Raw genomic sequence first — 19,215 nt, 5'->3', positions numbered from 1 at the left:
GCGTGTGTTCCACAAACATAGGCAGAGAATGTTTGCACAAAGAAAAAGCCCACAGTGTTAAGCCAGCAACCTCCCCTCCAGGTGGCATGCCTCTCTCCCACCCCCATATCCTGAACAAGCCCTGGGAACCCCACCTCACCTTACCTTTGGAGGAGAATTAGAGCTTGCTTTGGGGTATAGGAAGGAGTGATCTTAGTGGAGGTGATTTTCCATGTTGAGGAAGGAATTTGTCGAATTCAAACCTCCAAACCAACCTTCAAGTGGCTGGTTCAGTTTTAATTCCTACAAATCAAACTGTGGCATTCAGAACCCCACCATGAACAGCCCCTACAGATCAATTACAACAGTTTCTCTTAATTTCTCACTCAACAGAGGGCATAACTTTCTTCTCTCTCATATAAGTGAAAGGGACCTGCATATATATACATATTTGTGTGTGTGTGTGTGTGTGAGAGAGTGAGAGATGTTAAGAACAGAATTTAATTGAAATGCATTCTGTGTCTTTCAAGTTAGGTGTGACTCTTAGATATATGATATGACAGGACAATTATGCCTTCCATGTGTAGAGATGTGTAAATGCCTCATTAAGTTTAATGATTATCATAAAAGTGGCTCCACAAAGAAACGCTTTGTTACTGAAAAGCAGCAGTGACACGGTAAAGCCATGTTTGAATTGTGTTATCACTGAACTGGCTAAATTAATAAATCGGCACAGAAATTATTCTGTTTGTAAATAAAGGGCTATATTTTCAAAACTTTATGTGAACAGGGTACATTATAAAAAGATAATTTAGCAGCCCAAGAAATTATGCACACAGCATATTTTCAGACTTGATCTCAAGTCAACTTGAATGAACGTGTGCGTGTGTGTCTAAGCACTGAGGGAATGCAGAACGAGGAGATGGGGATGGGCACATCTATACAACAAGATAGACAAGAGGAATCTCTCTTAAAAGGATATGTCAGGCAAGAAATTATAAGTGCAGGTTTTGATAGAGGAAAACATACAAATAAACAATTAACAACAATATATATAGCTGATTCTGAGTATCCATCCATCCATATACAAAGCTATTCCGGATATAGCACAAGGGACATTAGTCTAAGAACAAATCCTCAAAGGAAGGAAGGATATACTGACCTATATACAATGACAACACAATCTTACATATAAACAAGGTTTATACAAGTATGGGTTTGATAAACAGACCGTTAACAATTCCTGCTAGTAACAGCAATTATTTAAAAAGCCACACAGGAGCCAGACCATGCCTTTACACTACCAAGTATGAATTCTGACACATGAATTTAAACAAGAAATTAACCAGTTTATTATATTCACATATGTACAAAATATTACAAATTAAAGTACTGTACTAAGTCACTGCATGACAGCAAGGTCTCCATACAGGCAAAAGAAAGCACATTGAGAAGCAGTGGCTCTGGAATTGTTACATAAGTCTTTGGTATTAGAAATATAGTTTAAGATGCAGCGTTTAACTCATTCAGTACAGGGCATTAAACAGAGACAACCAAGATATACAGTATGAATACTATGAAAAAGTGTTAAGATATTACTTTAATTCTTCTCCAAGGTAAATTGCTGGACCCCTGAGTTGCTAAAAAGCACACAACCAATTTAGGGTAACAAGGCGACTTATCAAATTAATGTTTAAAAAACCCTAGGTTACTGAACATAACAGATGTGTTTCTTAATTTGTATTGAATTAAACTGCTTCTCCTCATACAAGAACTATATGCTAATAGCTAAGCACAAAACATTTCACAGAGCTAGAGCCTATTCCTTTACCCCTAACGTAGGCAAAGCTGCCAAAGAACCAGTGTGGTCCATTTAAGGAGAACAGGATCAGGCCCACAACACATAATACTATTGCATGGCAAAATATAACCAGACAACATACCAAAGTCTAAACTGCTGTACAGATCACTTTATAAAATATCTTTTAGGAATCATTTACAAATGCTCTAAATCAGTTCCATCAAATAAATGTATTCAACTCAATCACAGTTACATAATTTTGAGGTAAACTCCCTGAAACTATGCTACTTTGGCAGAGATTCATCCCTAACCCTAAGGTTAAAATTCACCCATATGCAGAGAATTTCCGAGAGGCTCGCTGCACCACTTGGCCCTGCAAAGGGGCTGCCTACAGGATGCAGTGTGTGTGTGTGAGGAATGGCTGCACAGGTATGTGTGTGTCTCTGCAACCCCCCCACCCCCCACCCCCATGTGAATGGGATGTCTGTGCTGGCCACAAATAGGCCAGCATAAAAGTGGGAATCACGGGGGCGGGGGAGAGCAGCCCAAGGGAGGGGAGTTGGGGTATGTGCTCATTCTGTGGAGGATCATTGGATATCATTCAGTCTATAGGATGGATAGCAGTTGCAAAGGGGCTGTATTGCTGGTCTGTGTGCACATTGTGGGAATGGATTCTCCTGTGTTTTGTACTGGAAGGAGGAGAGTGTCACACACAGGAAAAATACAGTTCAGAATTTTATGTATGTAGGAACATTTTGTTTAGCCCAAATTTTACAGGTAAGAGATTAGCTAAATATTAACAATTGTATATTCACACCTGTACAACATCACCACTAACACTTGTTTCAACTTTTTCTTCTATGAACCAGGACTTTCAAACTTTATTAAAATTCTGGATCTCAAAAGACAGATATCACTTGCTCATACCTGACACCAAGGTTACAGGCTTTCATGCAAACTTGGGGGCTCTTTTTCTTAGGATAATCGACACTTATGCATTACATTGTGGAAGGAACAGTCCACACCACTGCATTGCCATAATTTCACTGCCACTCTGGGAGAGAAGTAACAATCAGGGTTAGATTCCAGAAAAACAGAAAGGCAGGCAACAGGAAAAAAAAAATCTGTAAGATGTTCGTTTACCATGCCCTGATGACCAAGAAGGTATACACTGGATGATACGTGCTCCCATTTGCTAGCAAGGGAAAGAGAAAAAGCCCTTCATGGAGACCTGATGTAGAAAGCTTCCAAAAGCAAAATACAAAAGTGCCAGTAGTTTAAGATACAAAGAGCAGTACTACCCTTAAAAATGATACCTTCTTTCCCAGCAGATCTGTTCTTGTGTGTATTTAGGGTGAAATCTCCTTGCTTTGCTCCAAAAATACATTTTTATTACTATTTAATTCTTTCAGCCCTGCAGAGTCAATACACTTATGGGACAGTGAGCGGGATTCTTTTTGTGTTCACTCAGGAAAGGAATTGTTAACTAAATTCCTACTGCAAAACCAAATCTGCCATATTCTAGGCAGAATATGACCTACAAAATGTTTAAACTATTGATGATACATGAGCTATAAAGAACACATTTTGTCCTTAAGATTCCTGGGTGTGTTTACATAGTTAGCTGCTTATTTGTAAACTGAGTAAAATTTGCTTTGAAGCGCATAACAAAACAAAAAGAGAACACCACAATCCCATTTGTAGTCGTTTTTTCTAGCAGAACCACACGAAGTAACACTACCCTTTTTAAAACTCCTGTCTTAAAAACAAGTTGTTTGAAAATTTAGGCAGGACTTCAAGTCAGTTATAATCATCCCACACATGTACCTTGGAAGAAAAGGCTATAAATATTTACTACATTTCTATTTTTCTCAGAATGGTTTGATGAGTGCACAACTGTTTGTTATGTGATAAATAACATTGCTTGATGTTTCAAGACAGCTAATATTGACTGGCATGACTGAACTTTCCTTTTTCTGTATGCAGTGATAAGGAGTAATAAGCCTTCATCGCCTCCTTCTACCATCACAGATGTTAGCTACTAGAAAAAAAGATTTATTAAACATTTACCAATAGGTAGCATTCGCTGTGTACCACAGGGTGAAATGAAAAGCAGCATAAAGAAATCTGTTTTGCAAGGATCTTCTGGAAAGGTGAGGGTTGGGCTTTATACTGGTCCCTGATGATGGCAAACTGGCAGGTTGTTTCTTGCATAGCTCTGGGCAAACCATTAATCTGTCAGCACAAACTTCTGTAGAAATTCCAACAATAAGACTGGAGGGTTTGGACAGACAGAAAACGCTGCTTTTGAAATACTTAACAAGACTAATAATGCTTTGCAGATTGTTGTATTCCACAGTCCCTGAAATTTCTGGTCAACAGTGCAAAGTAAGTGTTCAATTCATTCATCTTCTTCAACATAGGTTGATGGAAACCAGCCCACCTAAAGAAGGCAAAAGCAGAATAAAAATAATACATAAGATGCTAATGACACAGGACAATTCTTTTACAGGCCTGCCTAGGCAAAAACTGTCATGGTTCTGTTTAGTAAACAAGGGGACACAAAATTATAAAGATAAACTTGATTGTGCCACCACAGCACTTAGTTAGAGTAACGCCTCTCAACCAAGTGATGCAAATTATTGATCCCATGATTTGGAGATTGCAGCACTGGACATTAAAACCTTTTTTTGGAAGATCAGAACTAAACCACTAGCTGTGACTGTGCCCCAAAGCACTAAAACATGGAAGAAGAAGAGTAAGAGCAGAAACAAGGAGTTTTACTAGAGCCAGGCAGCTGCTATTTCCCCATTTTGGAAGTGACGGACATGTAAGTATTCTTCAAAGCTACCATCAGGCTCGCAAGTCCCCATTACCATTATTCACATAAATTAAATAGGAACTGATTTTGTTGTGCTTACGTGCACTCAAGTCTCAATGTAGTCAGGAGTCATTTTAAATGAGAAAGAATTGCAGGGCAGAGCCCGAAATTTTTCATTTATACTGCATTGTTACAAGTTATTGTATTGCTCATGAAAGAAACCACACCTATTAACTTTGGAGAGTGAAGTCCTATATCTATAACAGAGTGCAACACTTCATGCTGCCCTGCCAATGTACCCTGTTCTGGATGAACTATCTCTAGAGAAAGAAGAGAACTCAAGTCCAAAAGCCCATCTTGCTGAGACTGTCAAACAGAATGCCCATTCCTAATGTTTTTCTTTAGTATGCGCCTGTCTGTCCATTAACACCTGGAACAAGATCATCAATTTATTTCACACAGGGCCATAAAAAATAGTTTAGGTTTCTGTATTGCTTCCAGTCTATATGATTATTTCTTTTTTAAAATGTGACTCTCTCATGCTCTAGGCACATGTACAAAATAAAAACCCCTTCAAATAATGTAAAACACAAAACCCCAGACTTCTCCCCATCCTATTGCACAGGACTTTCACTCGCACCCACCATCCCAACCCACATCCACCCTCCCTTACCCAAAGCTGGAGAAACAGGCCCTTTACAGCAGGCCCTGGCGCTGCCACTAATCTCTTCCCACTTAAACCAGGACTTTCAGTGCCTCAATTTATCTCCACTGCGGAGGTATTACATGAGCAGAGTGGTAGCACCTAACGTAGCGATGGAAACCATTTAGGGCTTCTATGACAAAACTAGCACTTGGAATTGTACCTGGGAACTACCAGCAACCTGCACAAATCTCCGAGCACAGATGTAACATGCTCCCTGTAAAAATCACTGCTACATAAGCCTCTTGCCACATTTTGTACTAGCTGAAGTTTCTGAGTGCCCTTCAGGTGTAGCCTCATATAAATCCTGTTGCAGCAATCCAGTCTTATGCTGACAAAGGTATAGAGGGCAGTGGTGAAATGCACATCCAAAAGGAAAGATCATAAAATGCACTCCTGGCCTTTGCTGCTAGCTGGACACCAAGAAGCAACCAGGGATCCAACAAGACCCTGATGTTTTGCTGCTAAGGGTTATAACCTCTGCTATTTCCCCCACCAAACAGTCTTATCCCCGCTGGACATCAGCCAGTTAGTGCTCATCCACGACCCTAGTTCATTTAGACTCTGGGAAAGTTGATCAAGCATACTGTCTGGATCATCTGAAACAGAGCTGATGATGTGTCAGATATGCTGTGAGAGAAAATATGTGAAACAGGTTTATGATGTCTGAAGACTCCATTTAAAAGCCTTATCAGTGAGATAAGTATAAAATGATACCAAATAAAAGAAAAACCTACCCTTCCATTTACTTCACCTCTCCACCAGCCATTGGCACTCATCTTTGTGTAAATTTTCACCACATCACCTTTCAGTAAGGACAGTTCTCTCATGTCTCTTGCACAGAAGTCATACCGGGCAATGGCTATGCCTATTGCTTTTGGACTTAGCACTGAAATTGAACACAAGAAATCAATGTTGTTATGATCTGTTAATCGCAGACTAATCAATTAAGTCAATACTGTAAAATGTATAGCAATGATTCCATTACAAAATAAATTGGCAACAATTTTATGTAAATGTGAAAGTAACCACCCAAAGAGATCAAGAAGCCTTCTTTAAAGGTTAATTCAACACAAGGTTGGAGGATTTTATGTGCAGAGGACAGGGAGGGAAATAGAAAAAACATTACATAAGCCTGAATGTAAATGCCACTAAGGCAAAATTTTTCTCAAGGATTCAAAAGTACTGTAAAATTTATTACACTTTTGTAGTTTATAATAAAACTTGCTGCAAAGTACTTACATCAACATATTTTTCAGGTCACTAGTTTGTTTCCAAATAGATTATTAGCATTTATTGTTGATTTAACTTTAAACCCCTAATGAGGCAAAATACATAGATTATGGTGCTATTCCTTCAGAGAAGCAATCCAGGTTAAATACTATCCATATAAGTCTGTAGACTAACTCCTTCCAACTAACAGCAAAAAGGAAATGCATTTCTACAGTTTGGGCAAGTCTAAGCCAGCCCTGGTGACTCCATTAAAATGGGGTCGTGACCCACTTTGGAGTCCTGATCCACAGTTTGAGAACCGCTGCTGTAGACCAACAGCAAAAAAGAAATACATTTCTACAGTTTGAGTTATCTGTTGTATGGCCACTGGATCATGTAAAGCACCATTTTTCTCGAGAGTACACTGAAAATCAACATCAAAAATGATCAGTTGAACCTGTCTCACAAAATTTCACCACAAAGCGAAAATGCCCTGATCCAGCAAAGAACTTAAGTATTAGCATAAGTCTAAGCATGTGAGAGGTCCCAACAAAATCAACTCTTAAAGGTTTACAGTGATGCACCGACTTAAAATACCTTGCTGAACTGGGGCCTAAATCTTTTAAACAGATATAAAAATTACTTCAAACATTTCTGAATGATACAAGTGCAAAAGCTGCATGTCTCTAATATGTACAATTCAAAAATGGCTTTAATTGTAGCAAACTAATAATCTTTTTATGAAGTCTTATAGAATCCAATCATGTAAGCTGCTGTGGACTGTCATTTCTCATTGGGAGGTAAAAGTTCTCAGCTCCTTGCAGGGTGAGACCTATAATTAGGTATAATAGAAAAAATATACACTGGCTAATACATTAGATTCAGAGGTTAGACCAGCAACTGGCAAAGGTGGAAGCCTACGGTATGCAAAAAGGCATCCAAACAGTGTTTTTCAATAGAGGCAATCTCCCTTTACAACTGGTTCAATGAGTAAACAGCTGCTGTAGACAGAAATGGACTACCATTAGTTCTGACTAGCACCTTACATAGGGAGCTAGGGAGATGGACACATAAAATCCCTATTGAAAAAATCCTGGGTATATTTGGAGTATGGCCAACAACAGTGAGTTGGAGGAATCATCAAAACCATTCTCTTTGTCATAATTCAGAGAACAAGAGAGCAAGCACACTGTTACTAGAGTTTCCCAAAGAGTTTCAGGAATTGCTACTAACATTCTAGTTTTGAAAACGTAATCGAAATTTAACAGTAAAGAATCAGAGCAAGCTGCCTTCTTTGATTTAAAATCAGGGAAATACGAAACATGGCATATAAACTAGAAAATCTAAACAGCTAGGACAAAATCAACCACTTAAGTGATAGCCTTGCTGCATATACTTTTATTTGATGTTTATTGTGACCTCATATGAACAGCAGCTTTTGCATAATAGATACCGTGCATTCAAATAATTAAAACTGGACACGCATCAATGATTAAAACTGAAATAGCTAAAGTTAAATCATATGTCTGAAAATGAATTATGACCATATTTTTCCACATCATCATAGTGCACTACAACTTTACACTCAGCGTTAGTATTTAGCATATGCCTATAGGATATAAATACGTTCTATAGAAGAGAATCAGCAGATTTATATATTGTTCATGTGCACAATATGAAGATGCTGAAGAATATAGACAATCATGCACAGTATATTATCATAAAAAATACACTACTTACACTCTAGCAAGTCAAATACCATGACTATTTGCCTATTTACATCAATACTATGCCAAATACCGTACTGGGCAGCAAGAATCAGTGGTGATGGGGCAGGAACTGATTTTGGGGAGAAGGGGTGCAGCAGAGGCAGTAATTGACATTTTGGGGGGGAAGAGGGCACTAGCAGCACTTATTGATTTGGGGCTCAGTATCTTGGTGGGTGACAATAGCAGTAACTATTGGGGGAAGGGGATAATTGATTTGGAGGTTATAAGGACCAGTAAATGGTTGTGGGGAGGGGAAGGGGAAGCAGAGAGCCGCTCTGGACTCTAGAAAGAGGATAAGAGGTTAAGGGAACAAAGTACCTGGGGAAGATGTGGGGGAGGAACAAAAGGAAGTAGGTAAGAAAGAAGAAAACAAGGGGAACTGAGCGAGGAAAAGAACTAAGGAGAGGAGAAATGCAGGGAATAGTGGGCAGTAAAATATTGGGGGAAATGGGAGGGAAAGGGGGCAGAATCGGAGTAAAGGAGGGGAATATTTCAAACCCCTTTCAAAGTGAGGAGCACGGGAAAGTGAGAAAGAAGTAAGAGGAGAAGGAAAGAATCTGGAGATAGGGGAGAGAGGATCAGAGAAACAAGAAAAGAAAGAATTGAAACAAGCAGCAGGGGAGATTTTAAAGAAGGAGGCGGCTATGTCTACAGTGCAATTAAAAACTTGCAGCTGTCCCATACCAGCTGACTCAGACTCTCTGGGTTCGGGCTAAGGAGCTGTTTAGTTGCAGTGTAGACGTTGGACTCAGGCTGGAGCCCGAGCTCTAGGACCCTGCAAGTTAGGAGGGTCCCAGAGCCTGCACTCCAGCCTGAGCTTGAATGTCTACAGCACAATTTTACAGCCTCGCAAGCTCTAGTCAGCTGACACAAGTCAGCCACGGGTATTTAGTTGCACTATAGACATACCCTGAGAGGACTCACTAATGCTTGTAGCCCCAGAGAACTAGACACTTTGGTCTGTGTCTGATTTCTGCCTTGCTTCTATTCGGGTCAATTTCTCATTAATGTAACCTGTAACCAGTTTGATCTCACACTATGTATTTCTCTTAACTTGTGGCTTTATCCCCAGAAGAGTCATTTTTGGCTAGTGGGTTCTGTGTGTCTTGAAGCAATGTGCGTTTGCTTAATTTTACAAAACTGTACATCAGTTCTTGCCAGTTTGCAAGCATGGAGAGGAATTTCAAAAAAGTGCTCACAAATTGCTGGCTTAATTCTTCTCCCACTGGCATCAATGAAAATTTTACCACTGACTTCCAGTGGGAGCAGAGGTAAGCCAACATTGAAGGTGCTTTTGGAAACCCCACCCATAATATTTAGTGATCATATTTTCCATTTATATTATCATTTAGTTGTGAATTTAATGAAGACTCTTTTGGTGTCTTAAAAAGAGATGATTTTATAAAGAATGCAAAAAGTCAAGCACAGTATCTGCCAGAATATGAAATGCCATCCAAGCAGACATGATTAAATTACCTATCACTGCCTGACACCCCTTTACTGTTGTGTAATTGTTACAAAGACATGCTTTACATCAGATATTGTCAGGATTTCTTTTTGTGGAGGAGACAGAGTGCAGTTAATTCTTACTAATTACCAACATAAAGGGCTCTGTTGGGACTAGTGCTATGCACAAGGGTAGAAGAGGGTGCCGGGGGCCAACCTCAATTCCAAAACCTTGTGCTAGCTAGGCCTGATAATCCACCCTCTATAAGTGGAAGTGAACCAGCATAAGGAGAACAAATGCTGCACTCTTTTAGAGGGTGTAGCAGTTGCTGTTGTGTATGTGCCTTCAGGGTTCTCAGAGACTTTTTGCCTGCCACAGGCAAAATTACTGGGGCTACTGCCAAAGTGGTGCAGCCCCACCATAACTGTGGCTTAAAAGTCACAACAGCATCCTTACTTACTGGTATTTATTAATGGAGTGCAAGTTTGCCATAATGTGATTGGAATTGAAATTAGCATGGCTGTAAATTTCAATCTTTTTATACAGTCTGTTAGTTCAAAATGTTTTTATATTTTCAAAGCAAGAGAAGGTTAAAAGAGAATAAAGAAAACGTGATTACATTTGAAAAGCAGATGAGTAAAATTAACTGAAACAATGGTAGTGCAAAATCTAACATTTGCTACAACAGAACTCTCTAGCAACGGCATTTTACGATGCTGCCACAGTATGGTTTGCTATAGAGATGGGACGAATACTTGATTCATTCATGAACAGTGCAATTTTCAGGTATACATATTTGTATGAATACATCAATTAAAAATATAATACTTGCTATAGGATTCTACTATTGAATGGTGAACTAGTGGCCATTTGAGATCTGCTGCGGCTATTCAAATTCTGCTTATAGGAATGTATACTTTTAAAAGTTGATTTTGCAAGAGTTTGATTTTATTGGACTGCAAGAATAAAAATTTTCTACCCTCCGATTACCTTGTCTTTATAGCTTATCATGTTAACCAGTTACTGAGATTTGGAGTCAGTCTTCAGTATATAGCATTAGCTGCTATTCTGCATTTAGTCAAGAAATGAAAAAGTAGATTCGTCCCTTCCCTAGTTGGCTGCACATAGAAAGAATCTGCAAACAGAAGCAAATTTAGAAGAAATATAAAAGCAGTAAGCAGTACCTGACCAGAAAGGAGTGGAGGAAGGGGGAACAAAGCTGTAGTCTGGAGGAGTTACAAAAGAAAACCCACAGAACAAAGAGGGGGCTTAGAGAAAGAAAGAGAAAAAGAGAGAAGCAAAAGAACGTTGAAATATCGGCAAAATATTTAAATATTAGTATTTCTATTATGTAAGTCATTGGTAATAAGGAAACTACGGTTCCTCACTGAGGAAGTCTGGAAGGAAATTGACTGTGAAAAGTGGAAAATGTAGATCTATGATTTAATTTTTCACAATTACATTTTTCAAAAACAAAAAATTTAAAAAAAATCCATTTTGGGTTTGGCAGAAAAGAATTTTAAACTGTTTTTTCTTACAAATAAAGCTGTTTCTTTTCTTAATACATTTTAAAATCCTTTTGTCCCTGACTCAACCAAGTTCTTAAACATGTGTCTAAATTCAAGTACATAAGTAGTGCCATTGGTATCCCCAGGATTAGTCCCATGCTTAACTTAGGCCTGTTCTTAAGTACAGTAACTCCTCACTTAAAGTCATCCCAGTTAACGTTGTTACGCTGCTAATCCATTAGAGAACATGCTCCTTTAAAGTTGTGCAATGCTCCCTTATAACATTGTTTGGCAGCTGCCTGCTCTGTTTACTGCTTGCAGGAAGAGCAGCCTGTTGCAGCTGGCTGGTGGGGGCTTGGAACCAGGGTGGACCAGCAGCCCCCCTATCAGCTCCATGCAGCTCACTGTGTGGCAGCTGCCCATCAATTGCGGGCAGTTCAGCTGTCCCTCCCCCCACTGCCATGTGCTGCTCCTGCCCTCTGCCTTGGAGCTGCTTCCCGGGAGCCTCCTGCTTGCTGTGCGGGGGTGGGGCAGGGGGGAGAGGAGGAAAGGAAAAGAAGGGGGCTAATGTCAGGGTGTCCCCTTCCCCCTGCTCCTGTCCCCCGCTTACCCCATCTCAATAGAGCGGGGTGGGACGGGACACGACAGGGCTCAGGACCGAGGAGCTTGCTGGCAGCAGCGGCTGTCTCAACTTGCTGATCTACTTAAAAAGGAAATGTACTTAGAGTGGGGTCACCGTAATTGAAGTGGCAATGCGCATCTCTCTCTCTCACACACACACACAGGGTGTGTCTCTCTCTCTGCCATGCTGTCTCCCCTCCCTCCATTTGTGCTGTCTTGTAGAGTGTGAGGCTACATTAACAACGTGTTAACCCTTGAGGGTTCAGCAGTGAGTGAGTTCATCATTTAGCAGTAAGGCATTCCCTGGGAAATATCCCACTCTCTTCCACCCTCTAACTCCACCACCTCAACCAAGCTTCACAATCATCATTGATGTGTATAGTATTAACTTGTTTGTTTAAAACTTATACTGTGTGTGTGTCTGTGTGTCTGTCTGTGTGTGTGTATATATATATATATATATAAATAAATAAAATATAGTCTTTTATCTAGTGAAAAAAATTTCCCTGGAACCTAACCCCCCAAATTACATTAATTCTTATGGGGAAATTGGATTCGCTTAACAACATTTCGCTTAAAGTCGCATTTTTCAGGAACATAACTACAGTGTTAAGCGAGGAGTGACTGTACCTTGTTAAACTGGACCTCACACCATGCATGTAGGGATCACAGCATTCTACTCTGATAACTATTAACATCAACGGGAATTACGTGCACGTTTCATATCCTCTAAGGACTAAATGATGCTTTGGATCCATATATACTACACACATTCAGTTCAATGGAAGTTCTGAGCACACACAAAATGCAGAATTTGGCTCAGGTACTTAAACTTGTGCAGCCACTATGCTAGCCCCCTCTTTGATAGATAAATGTAATGTATCCTCAGGTAAACGAAAGGTTAAAAACACACTAATTAAATCTATATATATATTTATATATTTATAGTAATCAGGTTGCTGGTCACCCAATTGCTCTCCTTTGGGTGACAGTATGTTTTCTACCCGCAAAAGAGTATGTGCCCATTTTTGTGGGTGCAACATTGTGCATGCAGAAGCAGTCTGAAATGAAAACTGGGACCAAAGAACATGCCGTGGCACCAAAACCCATCTTTGTTTACATTCCTCTTAAGAAAAAAGTAAATTACATCTAGATGTCTTGACATATTTGATAGCTGATGAGGTATCCTCATGCCTACTGAAAGTGTACAATGAACATCTAAAAAGAGTACACAAGTCCTGGGATGCTGGGAGATTAAAAAGAACAACTGGACAATTTTCTGAAGTAAGTGAAAAGTCAACTTAATTTTAGGTACAAAATGATAATTCAGGTCTAACAAGTAAGTATTGAGAGAACTGTGACACAAGTAGGCCAGCTTTCAAATCACCCTTTGTCTGACATTCTAAGAAATAATATGGAAATTGTATTGCAAGTCATATAAAAAAATTACAGGAAAACCTAGCAGCCATTTAATATTCAAAGGGGAAATAAATAAAACCATTAAAACCATTTTTCCTATCATCTTAGACAATTAGGTGATTTGAAGCTGCCTTTGGATTTCATATTAGCTCAAAACACTTGGCATTAGTACTTGATGGACTTTTGCAATGTCCGCAGTAGAGCTTCCTAAATTTCTAAAAAATGCTCCAAAACAGAAATGCCTCTCTCTGCTTATGTTGTGAAGTTTTTCCCAATGTATACCACATACTATGAAGGTATCAAAGGACAAAAAAAATGAGAATTGCATCATTAGGGAAGATGTATTTATTACCAAAAAAAAAAAAATCCGAACAGGTATTCATATAAGCAGAGCAGTGAAAAATGTCCATCTCAAACCTCCAGTCAATCTCAGATTGAAGTTGGAAGCTTGACATATTTAATTGCCGCAGCCTGTACTTGTGAAAATCTGGTGACCATGGGCTCAGTTAATGCACCCAGCTGGAAAACTGGCAAATCTCCTTCCCCTCAGTTTGTCATTCAGGGTCCCTCTCAACAGCTATCCCTTCTTATATGAGATGCCTTCAAAGGAGAGCAGGAGGTGGTCAGAGAGGAACTGGCTGAGTGAAGATTCCCCTTGGGGAATGAAGTGAATTCAACTCAAATGTCCAACAAATCTGCAGCAGCTGGTTTGCTTCCAAGTTGTAACCCTTGCTAACAAAATTCCAAGATACAAATTCTCTAACTGCTTTGCAGATCAAAATTGCAGGGTTCAGATACCCTAACTATGAGGGTATTCTAATGACAACTTGGTGAAAACTAACAGGGCAGCTGTAAAACTAAAAAGCATGAGCTGCAGATGATCTGCCAACAATATTTGAGAGGGGCAGAGAAACCCTTTTCCTCTGGTGGCCTTGTAATCAAGCAGTGGATCACCCGAGAAAGGGACTTGAAGCAGCTCCTAGTGATCACCTAATAAAGGGGACTGCAACTTCATAAAAAGGGCTCGATTCAGTAGAAAGGGAGAGAGCGACAGACAAGGCTGTGCAGGGGAGAACAGGGTGAGGAAAATACTGGACCCCTGAAAAGTCACTGACCAAATCCCAAAGGACTGTGGGAGTAGTGAGGAAAGTGAGGTAGGGTTTTGTGTGCAGGTTTTGTTGTTTTTCCATCAACTGTACCAGTTGTGCTGTCTAAGAATAAGGTATGTTCATTTAGAAATTCCTTTGCAGAGTCTGTGTGTTACTTGCTTACACTGTCACAAAGTCCCCAAAAAGGGAAACAGTAAATCAGCTTCAGTGGAACTCAGAGCGTGCAACAGCTACTGGCGAGGCTTGGGACAGCTGGAGCTATTTTCAGGGCCTGCCAAGACGGGTATCAGACATGGTATCTGTACCTGGTGTGTGTGCCTAAAGGCCCAAAGTCAGAGACAATACCTAAATTCTGCTGAGCCTCAAGAGAACACCAGACTCACGATTTGGGTCCAGTACTAAAGTCTGGAGTGTCCAGAAGGAAAAGCTCATTCAGATTTATAAAAACCTTCAAATCCATTAACCAAAGTGTCATCCAGGGTCAAACAATCTGCATTTTGTTCTCAGAGTTGTGGCAAAGTATTAGGTTTTACATGGGGAATCTGAGAATTGAGAGACTTTTCATCAATTTGGCCTCAGGGGGAAATCTTCCAGTTTCCACCAGCAAATATAGTGGGAAAATGTTCGAATTTCAACATAGCAGAAAGCCAAGCCTGCCAAACCTCTTAAGTGGAAAATGCCCCACATTCATTTCTTTTGTTCTTCCATATAATCACTTTTGAACTCCTGTAATGGAGATTTTTATTTCTGGAGTGGAGTGAAGGAAGTGGAATATGCACTATATAAAATCTTGTATCCTGCAGGAATTTGCAACAGTTGTGCTATTTCTCCTGTACGTTAGTACTCTTCTATGTGATACAGATGCCTGCTTCCGTGCCTTCCTCCTATCAGCTGGTCTAAGTAAGAAGAGGCAGTGCTTTCTTTCTGCTCCTCTCGGAGAATAACTAAAATAAACACAAAGGTAAGGCAGGCAGGGTACACTCCTCATGCCAGTCAATGCCCTGGCACTCCATGCCAAGTAGGGGTGGGGAGAAAAGAGGACAGAGATTGAGAGAGATGGTGAAAGGAAGGGAGATAGGATAATGGGGGAAAAAGATCATTCTCTGTTCATCTCTTTTCAAATAACTAGGAATAGACGTGAAGTCCTGAGAAAACATGGGATACAACAGGAGGGAGAAAACTCAAAAAACTCATAGGGTTTGTCTACACTACATTTAAACACCTGTGGCTGGCCCATATCAGCTGACTCAGGCTCACGGGGCTATAAAATTGCACTGTAGATGTTTGGGCTTGGGGAATTGGGAGGGCCCCAGAACTCAGGTTGCAGCCCAAGCCTGAACGTCTACACTGAAATTTTACAGCCCCATAGCCTGAGCCCAAGTCAGCTGACCCAGGCCAGCCATGCGTGTTTAATTGCATTGTATACACCCAGGGGAAACAATGAAAAAACAAGAGAAGAAAGAAAAGAGGAAATAGGATGATAGAAAGAAACACAAAGAAAAAACAATGAAAATGGATGAAAAATAATCTGAAAATAATGTGTCCTAAAATTCACCTAATGTTCCTGTTTTACCAAATAAAAATAAGAAATTCTCTTGGAAATTATATATGCATGTCCATGGAGTATAGATAAACAAGTGAAAATCCAAGAAGAAAACTAATAAGTGAAAATGATGAAATAGTCAAAATTATTTCCACAAGACACTGGGCTTGACTGTATCTTCATTCACAGCAGTCTTCATATTGTTGAAGTCATCATTAATTTTTATTTTCTTCTTCTTATCTGGTGCAGTGCAAAGATAAGGCCATTGCCTGAAACGCTGTGAAGTCTAATATTCTTGCAGGGAAAAATTAAATATTTTCAACAGACCACATAACAGTTGTTTTAAATAGCACTGAACTTCTAAAAAGACAACAACGCTTTTATAGACTTTCCCTTAAAATGGAAAGTTACATGTTCGTAAGAACAATATTACACATATTGTAGCTATTTACTCCAAAAATACATATAGTCTTTTAACAGGTATTTATATGGTATGTATTTTGAAAATTCTTTTAGAAGTGTTTTACAGGCTTGCAAATTATGGCCTTAAAAGAGAGGTGTAAAAAAACAGATGAGATGATTCAACAAATGACATATTACTTGAAAAACTGTGTGTCTCTTTGCTGAAACCCTAATTTAAAAAAATGCAGTTATATTAGATGACTGATCTATTTAAATCTCAATACTACATTAGAAATGGTTACTTATTTATGCATGTAACTGAAAACAGTGCCGCCTATGTAAACACCTGCAAAAACTAGGCAGACTCCAAATTAAATCTCTCACTTGCATTTCTAATAGATTTTTGAACACCAACCTGATTTTAAGTTTGGCAGCAAGGAAGTCTCACTAGACATGTTCATAAACCTGTTGGCAGATCTGATTATGCTTAGCTGTAGAAAAATCCTAGTTGAACGCATTACCATATTAATTGGTTACATGTCAAAAATGCAAAATGAAGATGTTTTAAATATCATTACGCTTTTAGTGTTTAAATGACAGCAAATAATATGTAAAATGATAATACTCACAGTTACTGCTTGCTTTATTACTCCTTTGTCCATCTGAATTTTCAGATGCCTTGTATGGAACCTGAAGAGTAGTATCCAAACTTCGGAAACCTTCTTTGAGAGAGTGGTGCTTGTAGTACTCTACAAGTTCCTTTGAGGAAGGGAGAATAAAAAATGATTGGAAATTTAATTTGCATCCTTTTCAACAGTAAGATATACAGTTAATGATAGTTTGCTTAGATAGGTGATCTTATCATTAGACCTGAGCAAATAATTGATTTTTCAGTTCAGGGCCAAAAACAAAACAAAACAAAACAAAAAACACCCTGAAAATAAATGTATTTGGTTTCATCCAAGAAATGGAAAACCAAAAATATTTCACTTAGGTCAAACTGGCATTTTGTTTTCAAAATGTTGTTTTGACATTTTAAAAATCTTTTTTGCAGATGAAACTTTTTGCTGAATTTTACCTAGATTCATGAACAGTTTCGGTGCCCTGAAAAATGCAGTTTTGGTGAGTTTATTAGTTGCTGAAAAGCTTTCACCCAGCTCTATTTATAATGGATAACTGCCCAGTAAATATACATAAAGCCATGTTACCTAAAATACCTACTCCCTGCATAGATGAGCTCAGCACCTTATCTGTATCACTACCTTCTATTTAGTAAGTTGTACTAGAGTTAGTAACGCTTTATAGGACAAAAAAATCTTACTTCTCTATTTGAAAGGAGTATTTGCTCCTTTCAGTTAGGTTGATTAATTAATATTTGCCCTATGGAACAAAGGTAGAAGGGGAGGTCAGCTGCTTGCTAACTACTCACTGTACCTATCTTTACTTTCTCAGCTTTTTACTACAGTGATAAATAATGATCATCCACAAATCTTTTTCTGAAAACACAGACACCAGATAACAGTGCGAGCCTTATAATCAACAGGTGATTTCTTCTCAGGTATATGGACCATGTAAAGGTTTCAAGGTGATTTCATAAGATAACGTGCATTGTATCAGATGGCATCAGGAATAAACTCAAGAGTACACAGCGTTTCACATTCTCCATGGATCCAATCTGAGAATTTTCCATATATTTCATAAATGATTTGCCAAAATAGAATATGAAAGCAAAGGAGGTACAATACATGGAGGCCAGTGCATTCAGTTCTCATTGTAAATATGAAGGAACACCTCCAAACATTAAGAATTCATGATACTTCTATGCAGTATTCAACTCTTGTGTGCAACTCTTAAGGCTTGTCTACGTGGTGGGACAATGCGCACAACGGGTCTGTGATGTCTAAAGCACACTAACATACTGTGCATTAAGTAGTCCATGTAGACCCTATTGGTATGCATAAGATGTTCCTTACTGCACTTTAATGTATGTTTGTGAAAGTGCACTAGAGAACATTTAATGCACACCAGCAGGGTCTATGGAGACCAATAAATGAGCGACATGTTAGTGTGATTTAGAAATCATACCCCTGCGGTGCACGTTACTGCGTAGACAAGTCCTTAGATCAGTCTATGGATTGGGTCGACAGATTTATGTGAATAAGTTCAGCACAGAGTTTCTCTACAGAGTAGGGAATGAGGGTAAATGTTGAGTAGGAAAATCAAAGCAAACACACTTTAGTTAATTATTCTGTTCCTTCAAGCATAGCATTTCGTTTTTCAAAATCAAATACAGTAATTCATTTATTGTAAACACTTAATTCCCATCACCAATTCATTCAATAATCCCATTTTGTTCTGCCATGTTTAAGTTTCCAAAAACTAAATCAACCAGGCCAAGCTTCAGTCTAAATAAGGAAAAAGCAATAATTTCATTCTGATTTACAAACAATCCCCCCCAAAACCAGCCTATGCTCTCCTACAAAAATCTAAAGTGGTCCATGCTATAAATTAATTCCAATGAACAAAATGACCCTTAAAATTATTCACCCAAGATCTAGTGCACTAAATGTAAGTTCATGAAAACAGTCTTAATGGTAAACTTCAGAACTGAATTTTGGAGCTCTTCAGTCCCATGTTGTACAGTGTTGTATGTCTCAGTAGCTAGCTCAAAGGTAGAGTCTAAACCAAAAGTAAAATCCACACCTGCTTTTAGTAATTCACAATCACAGACCTCCAGGCACTACATGTAAACAGAAAAGCTAGAAACAAAAAGAAATATTTGGGCTTCCGTTATCTTACATTAACACAGCTGGCCATTACTCCAGCTAAGAATTTCTTTAGTATGTCAGCACTCCAGTATGTCCATTCTCTGGATATGCCC

At 39.0% G+C, this 19,215-nt stretch overlaps 1 protein-coding gene across 4 annotated transcripts in view; it reads right to left on the bottom strand.

Annotated features, from left to right (window-relative positions):
- Window positions 1-1,307: 1,307 nt before the first annotated feature.
- Window positions 1,308-19,215, bottom strand: part of VAV3 (vav guanine nucleotide exchange factor 3) — a 258,623-nt gene continuing 240,715 nt past the window's right edge. For all 4 annotated transcript variants that reach the window (XM_077824181.1, XM_077824182.1, XM_077824184.1 and 1 more), the window contains 3 exons: window positions 16,964-17,093; window positions 6,042-6,193; window positions 1,308-4,223 (listed from right to left, as the gene is read on the bottom strand). In XM_077824181.1, coding sequence (XP_077680307.1) covers window positions 4,182-4,223; window positions 6,042-6,193; window positions 16,964-17,093 — 324 coding nt within the window. In that variant the 3' untranslated portion in view covers window positions 1,308-4,181. The remainder of the gene's footprint in view (window positions 4,224-6,041; window positions 6,194-16,963; window positions 17,094-19,215) is intronic.

This window comes from Eretmochelys imbricata, chromosome 8, assembly GCF_965152235.1.
Source record: "Eretmochelys imbricata isolate rEreImb1 chromosome 8, rEreImb1.hap1, whole genome shotgun sequence".
Taxonomy (NCBI): Eukaryota; Metazoa; Chordata; order Testudines; family Cheloniidae; genus Eretmochelys; species Eretmochelys imbricata.
This window is presented reverse-complemented; position numbering and strand designations above follow the sequence as displayed.